This window comes from Rhinoderma darwinii, chromosome 1, assembly GCF_050947455.1.
Source record: "Rhinoderma darwinii isolate aRhiDar2 chromosome 1, aRhiDar2.hap1, whole genome shotgun sequence".
NCBI classification, from domain to species: Eukaryota; Metazoa; Chordata; class Amphibia; order Anura; family Rhinodermatidae; genus Rhinoderma; species Rhinoderma darwinii.
The window spans coordinates 625340754-625352608 of record NC_134687.1 but is presented as its reverse complement, the minus strand read 5'-3'; the positions used below and the strand labels follow the sequence as shown (position 1 = coordinate 625352608).

At 38.8% G+C, this 11855-nt stretch overlaps 1 protein-coding gene across 1 annotated transcript in view; it reads right to left on the bottom strand.

Moving 5' to 3' along the window:
• Nucleotides 1-659: 659 nt before the first annotated feature.
• PLCXD3 (phosphatidylinositol specific phospholipase C X domain containing 3) overlaps nt 660-11855 on the bottom strand; it is an 82706-nt gene continuing 71510 nt past the window's right edge. Inside the window, exon 3 of the mRNA XM_075842359.1 lies at nt 660-11246. Within this exon, the coding sequence (XP_075698474.1) occupies nt 11093-11246 (154 nt within the window). The 3' untranslated portion in view covers nt 660-11092. The remainder of the gene's footprint in view (nt 11247-11855) is intronic.

Below are 11855 nucleotides of genomic sequence, written 5' to 3'. Positions count from 1 at the left end.
CATAGAAAAGTTTCAAACAGCACAAAAGTCACAATTTACGGACAAAAGCAGTGGGTGGAGTTTAGTGGCAGGGACAGGGCCGACTTGTGTAAAGTATGGTGCAAATCTACGCCAGCTCATACGTGGCCAGAGATGAGCCTAATTTATTAAGAGGCATTAGTGTCTTAAGATATTTTACTCCAAATTTCTTTATATTAAAGGGGTTCTCCGGGCATTTTATATTGATATCGTATCCTTAGAATAGGTCATCAATATTAAGCCGGTAGGGGATCGACTCCCAGTAACCCCGCCGATCAGCTGATTGACAGTTTAAAAGCACATCCGTACACATCCGTAGTGCCTGTGCCTGGGATTGTAGTTCCGGTCCCATACAAGTGAATGAGCTGCAATCCCGGACAGAGCAACTATGGAGGTATAAGGCACTGTGCCTTATAAAACTAAAGGGCCAAGGCGACAAACTAAGTCAGTCAGTTAGTTGTTCGGTGGTGGTCCAGGAAGTCGGACCCCCACCGATCTGATATTGATGACCTATCTTATGGATGTGCCATCAATATAAAATGCCCGGAGAATGCTTTTAAGTCTGGCGTATGAATTCCCCCCAATGTTTCTCTGCATTCACATGAAACACTCGGCACAGGAACAGGAAGCTACAAGTACCAAGTTTATTGAGACTTTTACTGAATACAAATTTATACATTTAATGCACATTCTCATCATAGAAATTTACAGATATTATCCATAACGTTGTTTTTTTACATTTACATTTTGTAGCACACACTTACTTGTTTCCTAAAGAAAAGGCACAGCCTTGTTTACCAGAGACAGACACTCACACTCAAGCGTGAACTCATACTGACATCTACCAAAAATATCACAAGTTCACAAGACAAAGAAATCAAATGTCAAAGCATTTCACCACTAAAAGGCAAAGTTACAAAAAATTCTTATTCCAAAATGTGATGCTTTACAATTACCTACATGTGCGCATTTATTCTGATGTACGGCTGGAACTTTCTATCTAGAAATAACAATAATTGAATATCCACATAGTATAATAGCTCTGGTATACACTTTACAGTGTTAGCTGTCAACTGTTAAGGGGTTTGTCTCGTCACAGAAATCCCCATTAATATGAGAGCCGCTGGGATCAGGTCCAGCGAGAGATAGATAGATAGATAGATAGATAGATAGATAGATAGATAGATAGATAGATAGATAGATAGATAGATAGATAGATAGATAGATAGATAGATAGATAGATAGATAGATAGATAGATAGATAGATAGATACGCTTACGCCTAAATTTGGATGTTAGTACTTTATTTTACGTTTACAAAACCCAGTGTGGGGTGCCGTTTAAGAAGAATATTTTTGGAATAAAAACAAGTAGTACTGGCCCTCTGAATAGAACTGTATAGCTGTATTTTGTGTTGTGCTACATCTCGACTATATCTCATTACAAGCTGCTTTTTTGTGACACTACTATTCTAATATAAAAACAATGAAAAATCACCCACTTCTGCCCTATGCAGGGAATGATCCTTTTCCAGAATGGGAGGAATTATTGGATTTGGTAGGAGAAAGCACAATCTTTAAAATATCGTTTTTTTTATTTCCATTGCATTATAATATTTTGTTGATTGTTTTGGTTATTTTATATTGTGTATGTTTTTGCACACTAAATACTTGCATAGCATTCACAATAGGTCCATTTTTTTAGGCAGGTTCAATAAAACTAACCTTTCCCTTTAAGATTTTTACATTTTCTTTCTCCAGAGGTCTAAAATATATTATCATTATTTATAAAACAACACAAAGAAATGAACAAAACTCAAAGCATTATACGGCATAAAGTATCTTTATCCTGATAGCCTAATGAAGGTGATTTTGTTTCTCCCGAACTATAGCACAGCAATATCAAAACACCAAGTTTGCAAAACGGCAATGCAAAAAATAAATAATTTTTTTTTTAACATATTTTATAACAAAATTTGATATCATAAGAATAAATGCAAAATGTAGAGAAACAGTGCGTTAAACTGCGTTACTATAACAATAATTCCTTAAAATGTAATTGAGAAACATTCACAAAAAATACATAGGCCACATGTTCATTATGAAAATCTTAGATTCTCTTCTTTCTAATGAAAGCATAATAAAATGTCCCAAAGCACACAAAAAATTAAAGAGCATATCCCCTTAAAGTAAATGTCCAACATTCTTTACACGTTCTGCAAAGACATGGAATTAAATGATAAAAAATTGTAGCTACCTGCAGCCACCACTAGAGGGAGCTTGCTGCATGCTGTTTATACATAGAACTAAATTATACAAAAGTATGCAATAAGCTCCTGAGCTCCCCCTAGTGGTGGCTCCAGGCAGACAGAATTTTATCATGTAACCCTATGACTGCAGGGGATTTGGAGCTCTGTATCAGAAATCAGAGCTCCAATCGCTATAAAGATATATTAAGAAATGAATCAGCCCAAGATTATATGACTGAAGAAAAAATGAAAGAACTTTATTTTTTATATTGTTTTATTTATTTTTTTCGATATTTTTTTTAATTGGGAGTAGTGCTCTTTAAGTGTCTATAAATAATATTTGCATACAGTTCTTATTACAAGAAAACATAAATTAAGATCTTATAGTGAAATTAAATTACAGGTTTACCTCTTTTAAATGATAAAAAAATAAATTGTCAAATTATTTTATACAAATATACATAAAATAATTATACAGGAGTTTAACTAAAATTGGAAACAAAAATTTACAACGTTACATTCACAAGAATGGGAACTAGAATTTCATGTTTGAACAATTTTAATTTCAACATTTAAGAAAAATAATAAATTTTTGAATATTTTTTTTTAATTGCATTCTATTGGCTATAAGAAGAAATTAGCAAATCCTATAATGGAGCCGCAAATGTGACAATGGAGACAAATACTTTAATACAGGGGCCCTTCTGTCCGGGGTGGCAAAACCAAGAACAATAATGGGGGGTCCAGTTTGATGTTTGTTTTAGGACCCCCTCTCTCCTATGTACACTACAGCCTGCATGTTGAAATCTAACATGCCTGACCCTTGTTCTCTCTGATATCTGCCGTTGGGAGTCAGTCGGGAGACCCCGTACACATTAGATGTATGAAATTCACCAAAAGTCATTTTCTGATACTCAATTGACACTAAGGGGACCCGTGTGTTCATGGATTTTTTGTAGCAGCACCCTATAGAGCATCCAAATCCCTTTGTAGATCTCAGTAAGCAGGCCATTGATTTTAGTGGCACTCGGTATGGAACAACAATGGGATCTGGATGCCATATATAGAGCTCAAATCCCTTGCTTTCCTTCACACAGTTATAGAGTTGTATCACAAAATTCTGTCTGCCTACACCCACAACTAGGGGGAGCTCACTGTATATGGATTTATACAGCTAGTATTGAACTCAAAGGTAACTGTAAAAAACTCCTCTAGTGGTGGCTACAGGCAATCACTATGACTGTGTGTTAGGACACTGCCGACCCTATAGCAGTTGCATGGAAGATATGCTACTGTGCACGCGACAATGCATAGAAATTGTATCTAGCACCTATAAGTTTTGTAGCTATTTGGGCCCCATGAGAACTACATTTTTACCTTGGTACATAATATTCTATTTATGTAAATTTACTTGATAAAACCGCCCATGTCAACAATGTTATCTCGGTTGGTAACACTTTCTATATATGAAATATTAGAAGCACACTCACTAACAAACCTAAGGGTTATTCAGTTTCCTGCAGATAGTCCATGTGCTTACACTTTGTAATATACCCTCTGCACCTGGGTGCTGCCACAAAATCTGAAGCTTCTCGGAGGGGTCTCCCGATTCTCCTCTAATGGCAGATGTCAGGGGAAAAAAGAATCGGGCATGCTGGATTTTAGCATGCCCGATCCTTAGTGCTCACCGGAGATTAGTCACTGCCAGATAAATCAGGTAGCGTATTATTCACCTCTCCCCATTTGGCAGTCAGGAGCGATAGCTGTCGGCCAATCGAGCATTCAGCCAACAGCCATCTAGTATGTTTGGCCACCTTAAAAGGGTTGCCCAGTTAAGAAAACCCATTTTCATGTTCCCTATTAGGGAATTCTGAATTAATAGAGGGGGGTCCTCTGTTCAGGGTCCCCATCTCTTGGCCAGAATGGAGCGCGGTTATAAAGAACATCTCTCTCGGGGACTTGTCCTGTATTACACAGACAACCCATTGATATGAATGGGGGCGATGTAATTCTTCATTTCCCCTGTGGTGGCGCTGATCGATCGCTGGAGGTCCCAACAGTTTATTGTTACAAGTAGAGATTGTGCAAAGGGGAGAACCACTTTAAGATAGCTCTATATAGTGTTAGTAATTATTATGCAATTATATGGTGGTTTGCTGCCTCCAATCTACACTGCCCATTTTTTAATACTGCCAAGCCCAGGTGTTACTGCAACTTCTTCCCCCTCTACGCCAGCGATCTGCACTGATTTTGTTGTATTAGAGTATCTAGGACAGTTATGTACATAGACTTATATATACATACTATACACATATGTCTCCTACGTGTAAGCTCTATACATTAACAGTGCGGCCTGAGTAGCTGCAGCCCCGGAGATCGCCAACAAATCAGTTTAGAAATTATATTACAAGCTATATGGCATACTAGTATATGCAGCGCTAAATATTACATTTATTTACAATACAGAGGCCAGCCGATACTAGTTAAAATGATTTAAGTGAACCTCCAATTATGAACATCATTTCGTTTTTAAGTTAAAAATTCTGTGCTGAATAACTCAATAATATATCTTTATAGGGCTATAAGCTCCATTTTTTTTAAATACAGAGCTCCATATTTCTTGGTTTCCTTGACACTGCCATCAGAATTAACACCTTCGCCCAGTAAAGGATATAATAGTACACCCTGGTGAAGGGCACATAGCTAGAGTCTGGAGATGAAAAACCCCAAAAAATTCTCGGCCCTTAATAGGTAGGATCATGAAAAGAACCACTGTTCATATGTCCTATATAGACGGCATCCGTGCTCTGGTAGTTCATTTGAATGGCTGTCATGTAATACTACATTTCCCCAGTAGTGGCCACTATGTGGTAAATATCTGTCTGCCCCTGGCAAAATCAGCTGTTTGTCAGGGGTGTTGAGTGCCAAACCGTGATCAAACGATCGCTGCCCTAGCTCTAATATGAAAGGGGGTGTCTGTGATGAGACAACCCCTTTAAACAATAAAATGCTGTCTGACTGCAGCCACCACTAGAGAGCGCTGATTTTTTTTTTACTAAGTTCAATGGGAGCTTTATAAATATACAATGAGCTGCATTTAGTGGTTGCTGCAGGTTGACAGAATTGTATCATTTGACTTTATTGCTATGTGAAGGAGGAGAATTGAAGCTCTGTATCTGAAAAATGGAGCTCCGCCCACTATAAAGATATATAGAGGATTTAATAGCACAAGAATTTGGAATTAAAAAGTATAAAAGTTTTTTGCCATCATAATTGATAACAAAAGTGTTTTATAACCATTTCACTTGCTTTACTTTTTGGGGGAGATTTACTTTTTAATTATAGTAATGTTTTTAGGGCTGCAGAAGGCCCGCCCCTTCTGCTGAGCCCGCCCACTTTTAATAAAGCTTCAAAAGTCGCATCTTTTTGCGCAACGTGCAACTTTTGAGGCATTTGTGACTTCTCTATAACATAAAACTAGCGTAGAAAGAATAATACATTTCCCCCTTTGTCTTTTGGCCTTGAAATATGAAAGTCAATGGATTTTTTTTGCATTTTAAATACTGAGCTCTAAGATTATGAATTATATTCAAGGCGTAATATTGATTTTCTGATGGATGTAATTTAAGCAGACATAACAATGCATGTTTCAATCAATTGCACTTACTCATTGCCAAGTGGTCTAAACAAGCTACAAATACTTTGATCATTGTGGGAATACACAACACTGAATTAGGAAAGATGAAGGCTACATACTTGTCAGCTGTCCAGATGCTTGCAGGACTGTCCTGCAAGCTGGACTGCATAAGAAACGGCGTTTATGCTAATTTGTATTCAAATTTGGGCGTTTGAGTGTTTGAGGGAAGTTACCGAGCTAAGCAGGGGCGGGGCTTAAATTGTTCAGCAATTTGATATTCTAATGTTGGTATAGTCATTGATTTTCAATTGAAAACAATTATACCTCCTTATATATATACATCTTGTTTTATTTTTTTCTCCTGATCTCCTGACTGCTGCAGTCATGTAGATATTCCGCTTGCTCTGGGGTTGCCATAGTAGCTTGGACAGATCATGTGACCTACACTGTTATGTTTTCTTATGAGTGATCACATGACAGGATTTCCACGCACAGAAGAGTTAATCTGTTGAAGCTACCATGGAAACCCCAGAGCAATTAGGATATATACTTTACTGCAGCAGTAAAGAGATGATGAAAGAAAAACAAAACAAAAGTGCACAAGAAAGTGTCTTTATTTTAATTTTAGAATATTTTTTTTTAACTTTTTTTTATACCCCTTTAAATAAGATGTTCTATTTTAATATTAGTATTGTTCTAGAAAACCATCGTAATTCTTATGGGCTGAAAACAAGATCACACTTAAAAGACACCAGATCTCATAGTCAAAGACTAATGTATATCATAGGCTGTATCTAAACACTAATTATTAACCAACCTAAGGCCCAGTTCACACAGAATTTTTTGGTGCTGATTTTGATGCAGAAACCGTGTAGGAAACAGCGCCATAAAATGTCAGAAAACACCTCCCATTGATTTCAATGGGAGGAGGAGGCATTTTTTTCCAGGACGGCTTTTAGCCGCTCGCGGGAAAAAATAAATGCCATGTTCTTTCTTACCACGTTTCCGCCTTTGACCTCCCATTGGAATCAATGGGATGCAGAAAAAGTGTTTTTCGCTGCGTTTTTTGCCCGCGGCCCTCAATGGCGAAAAACACCACGAAAAAAATGCCTTGAAAACCATGGCAAGAAAGTGCAAGCAGGTCAAAATCTGTTTTTTTTTTCTGCCTGCAAAATACTCTGTGTGAACAGGGCTTTAATATATGTATGGGATACGTGTTGTGGTTATATGAAGGAGTTCTCAACCCTATACACAAATGATTAAAGTAAAACTTCTAATAAGAGCCGATCATATATCTATCACATAGAGATATGCAAGAAAAAGTAGTGATAATGGGCCAGAACTTCTTGTCATTAATCCCATTGTTACGGAGAAAACAGTCCCCAATGTAGGGGATAATAGATTACATTCAACTGCACAGCCAATGGAGAAAGATAAACTTTAAGTTTAGTGCCCCTTTAAATTAAAATCCCGGGGACATTTTCATAATTAGTAACATGGAGGACCGGTAATTATTTTACTCTGTTCCCTCAAATGCAATTTCCAATGTGATCTGTACACTATAGGTCCTTAACACCAAAGGAAATAATTACTGCTACATGTTACTGGGATTTACAGCAGAAGTTGCCAAAACAACACCCACATTTCTGACATCACTTCCTGCTCTCCATGTATTGGCTGAAGCTGCATTCCACAGACTTCCTGCTTTACCCAACCCCTGCATGCTCTCTGCACATAATAATGGTAATGCTGAGAGCTCTCTGCTTCGTTTTCGCTCCTTTCTCCTGTAATTTGACAGAAAATTAGAGGGAATTACTTGAAAGAGAGCAGAGGGCTCCCAGTATTAACAAGCTTGTGAGGAGAGTGCAGACAGGGGGCTGGTAGAACAGGAAGTCTATAAGGTGAAGCTTCAGCCAATCACTGCAGAGCAGGAAGTGATGTCAGAAAAGGGGTGTCATTTGGCAACTTCATCTGTACAGCTTAGGGACACGACATGTTGTTATTTCGTATCGTGATAAGGAATTATAGCGTACAGAGAGCCATGGAAACTTGCATTTGAGGGACCAGAGTGAAAGATTTAACAGCTGTGGTATATTACACGATCCTAGTAGTTCTATTTTATAATTTCCAAACATTTCCCCGGACTTTAGCTCTAAGTGTCCATTATGATGATGTCACAGGAACTCAAACAACTGCATTATCACTGTTGATGTGTCCCAGCTGAAAGTAGTGGATTGGTCAGGTGTCTTCAGTGGGACCTTCAGTTTACAATGTACAAATTATTTCATCAACCATCCAGGTTGAAGATTTTTAATTCAGGTTTAAGTGATCAAATACGACCATGTCACAATCTGTGAGACACTCTAAGTAACAGGTCGGCAGCTGCTACTGAACCGGATTAGCGGTGGGCCAACCTCTTATTCAGGGTTCTAAAGCCAGCATGCACTGTATCAGAGATGTAACTTGGGTTCCTGGACCCCTACCTACTATGTGTCATTTATAATAGTGGTGTCTACTCATGTGGCAGAAGAGCCTTTAGGACCCCTCAGAAACCAGGGCCTAGGTGCAACTGCTCCCTCTGCACCACCTATATCTACGCCTTCGTGCTGAATGTATACCATGGTTGATGATTGGCCTAGTGATACCAAGTGACCACATCCATGGGATCTCCCACCCACTACTCCACATACTTGACCAAAAAGTTAAGCAGGAACTGAGACTTGTTGAGTCTAATGACACATTCAAGTATTCTAATTTATACAGGCTACTCTTCAGCTGGAATACATCCATAGGGTTATAGACAAAATATATGTGAACCAACAATGCCACCACTGTAGCGATTCCCGAGAAGGTTAATCAGGTCAACAGCCCTAGCCAAGCCATGTAAGGACCCCTGCTACACAGTCCTTGCAAAACCGAACAGTAATAGGGGATGATATAGGGTTGTTTAGGCATTAACACATAAAATCATTCGTAGATTGCTGGGGATCCCATCATCAGCAGCCCCAAAGGGATCAAAACTTTTTGTAAGCGCCTGCTTTGTGCCTCCCCCCCCCCCCATCCTACCGTTTCTAGCAATGTATACAACCTCCTTAAGTGTTTATTCTATTATCATTGTTACATACAAGACACATTGTTAAAAAAAAAGTGACATCATCAATGAGCTTCTATTTATATGCCACTTTGTGACCCAGAGATCATACATTTATCCTTAGAGTACAATTGAGATGTTTGACATTGTGCAAAAACATATCAATTTCTATACAAATGGACCCAAAAAAGCAACTACCACGCAGCTTCTTACACACCGCAACGTACGCACTCAAGTGCCGCACACAGAAATATACTGTATCAGTCCAATGCCAGTCTCTTCTAGAATGTCAGAGGCGCTATATGGTTTCCTCATTTACCAGCGCTGTAATGCTATAGTGTCTGGGACAACCTGATTGTAGTTTAGGGTTTTCAAGGGGTTGTGCCCAATTGGAGTAACAGTTTTATGTGCCGCAATGTTGCAATGCACCGGCAGCTGCAGTCACTGAATAACTCCAGCCTTACAGAACACATTTGCTTCATATATACCATACACTTATGTATAGTCTTTCCAATGTAGGAAAAAAAAAATCCAAAAATTGTATTTGCATATAGTGAATTATATGGCAATGAATTAGATAGATGTTATCTTTAGGGCTAGTATGAAATCACTCCCTTTAAATAGGACCCGTCATTTCTCCTGACATAATAATTGTATTCCCCATGAAATAATAATTCTGGAACATCTTTTCTTAGAACTTTATATTGTGCGTTCCTCTGTTATTCCTCCTAGAAGTTTATGAATAAATTGACAACTGGGTGTTACCAGTCTGGTGCGTGTCCCTACACAAACTAACACTATCCAATCAGTGCTGACATATGGACACTGTAGGGACACGCCCCTTTGACAAGGAAATAGGTAACACCCAGTTGTCAATTTGTTCCTAAAATTCTAGGAGGAATAACAGAGGAACAGTACAATGTAGAGTACTAGAAAATGTGCTCCATAATTGTTATTTCATGGGGAATACAATTATTTACTAAAACAGACATATCAGGAGAGGTGACAGGTCCTCTTTAACTTAGAGCAGTGATTTCCAACCTTTAGCTATACATTTATTGTGAAACTAAAACTCCCATCATGTCCTAATGGGATTTGTAGTTTCGCAATAGCTGGAGAGCTACAGGATGGAGACCATTGACTTAGGGCATGTATAAAATCACAGAGAAAAACATACACATATCTACAGCAGTTGTCTCCAGCCTGCGGCTGTCAGGGCATGCTGGGAGTTGCAGTTCAACAGCTCGGTAGCCTCAGGATGGAGAACACTAGTCTACAGGGTCCCCAAATGTGCCTGCACTGTCCGGCCCTCTGAAGTGCCAATGGGGAGGGTGGGGGCTAGGATGGCACTGTACTGAAATAGTGCAAGACGCCTCTTATTCAGTACTGTAGCCAATCAGAAGAGCTGAGAGGGATCACATGATTCCCCTTAGACTTGTTTAAAGTACTTCCCTCTTTGAAGAGGAAGTACAGCAAGTGCTCACATGTAAATCCTTTTTCCCCATTGTGATTGGCCGAGAAGCTGAATGGATTATTTGCATGGGATTGTTTTTGAATGTCCCACAAGTTCCTCTACAGGTGCTGAACATTTAAGGGGTCTTTACTATTTTACTATTGTTACCATAAACACTGAAATTAAAGGAAAAATCATTGACAATTCTACAACCAGAAAAAAAAATCACAACCACTGAAGTCTAATTCATTAAGTAAAGTCTAAAAACATATTGATGCTTTGGTTTAAAAGACACAATTCCATTAAATAACATAAAATGTAAGTGCACCCTCCTCTCTCTAATGTCATTAAAGGTTTTTACAGAAAAACATGGATGCTTTCATGCCAAAACAGCGCCACACCTGTTCACAGGTTATGTGTGGTATTGCAGCTCAGTCACATTCACTTCAATGGAGTTTAGCTGTAATACCAAAAGCAACCTATGGACATTGGGATCAAACTACCTCATTTGCCTTCTGGATAATGGACCCAAGCAACATGGATATTGAGAATTGATAGGAAGAGTTCTGTGTTGTACAATAAAACATCGCTAAGACAATTACACTGCAGCATTTCATGTTTTTGAAGAAGGTTTCTTGCACTTGTATCATGTGGTGTTGTCTTCTACATCCAGCAGATAATTTAGCTTGATGACAGTACTGATAAAGTCACCTAATTCTACAAAATCTGCCGTTACGATATTGATTCCGCTTTCACCCGGCTGCTGCGTCCGCACCCACTGCATCATAGAAGGGAGAGCGCTGCAAAGGAAAGAAAAACGGAAGCTTTAGTAAAATTATTTCAATAAATTAATGATGACAGTAATACTACAGTAAAATTCTTTTAATCCAGCATTAATGGGATCTGATGTATGCTGGATTATCAAATATTCAGATTTCTCATAGGAAAGTATGTAAAACTCACTTGCAATGGAAGAGAACTTTATTTCCACATCATATTAAATATGCATGTTCAGCATCACCCGGCGCATACACCTATAGACTCAACGGATGCCAAAACATGGGGGCCGATGGATGACATATGTCACTGTATGGGGCCTATGGATGAAGAGTGCCACTGTTTTGGGCCCTATGGATTACGTATTACACTGTCTGGGGCCTAGGGATGATGATGTGAGAAGCCTATGTAGACTATGCCACAGTATGGGGGTCTATGGATGATGTATTCCACTGTATGGGGGCCTATGGATGATGTATGCCTCTGTGTGGGGTGTATGTATGATGTTTGCCACTGTATGGAGTCTTTCAATGATGTATGCCACTGTTTGGGGGCCTATGGATTAGATATTCCACTATATAGGGGGCCTATGTACAATGTATTCCACTGTATGGGAGCCTCTGGATGATGTA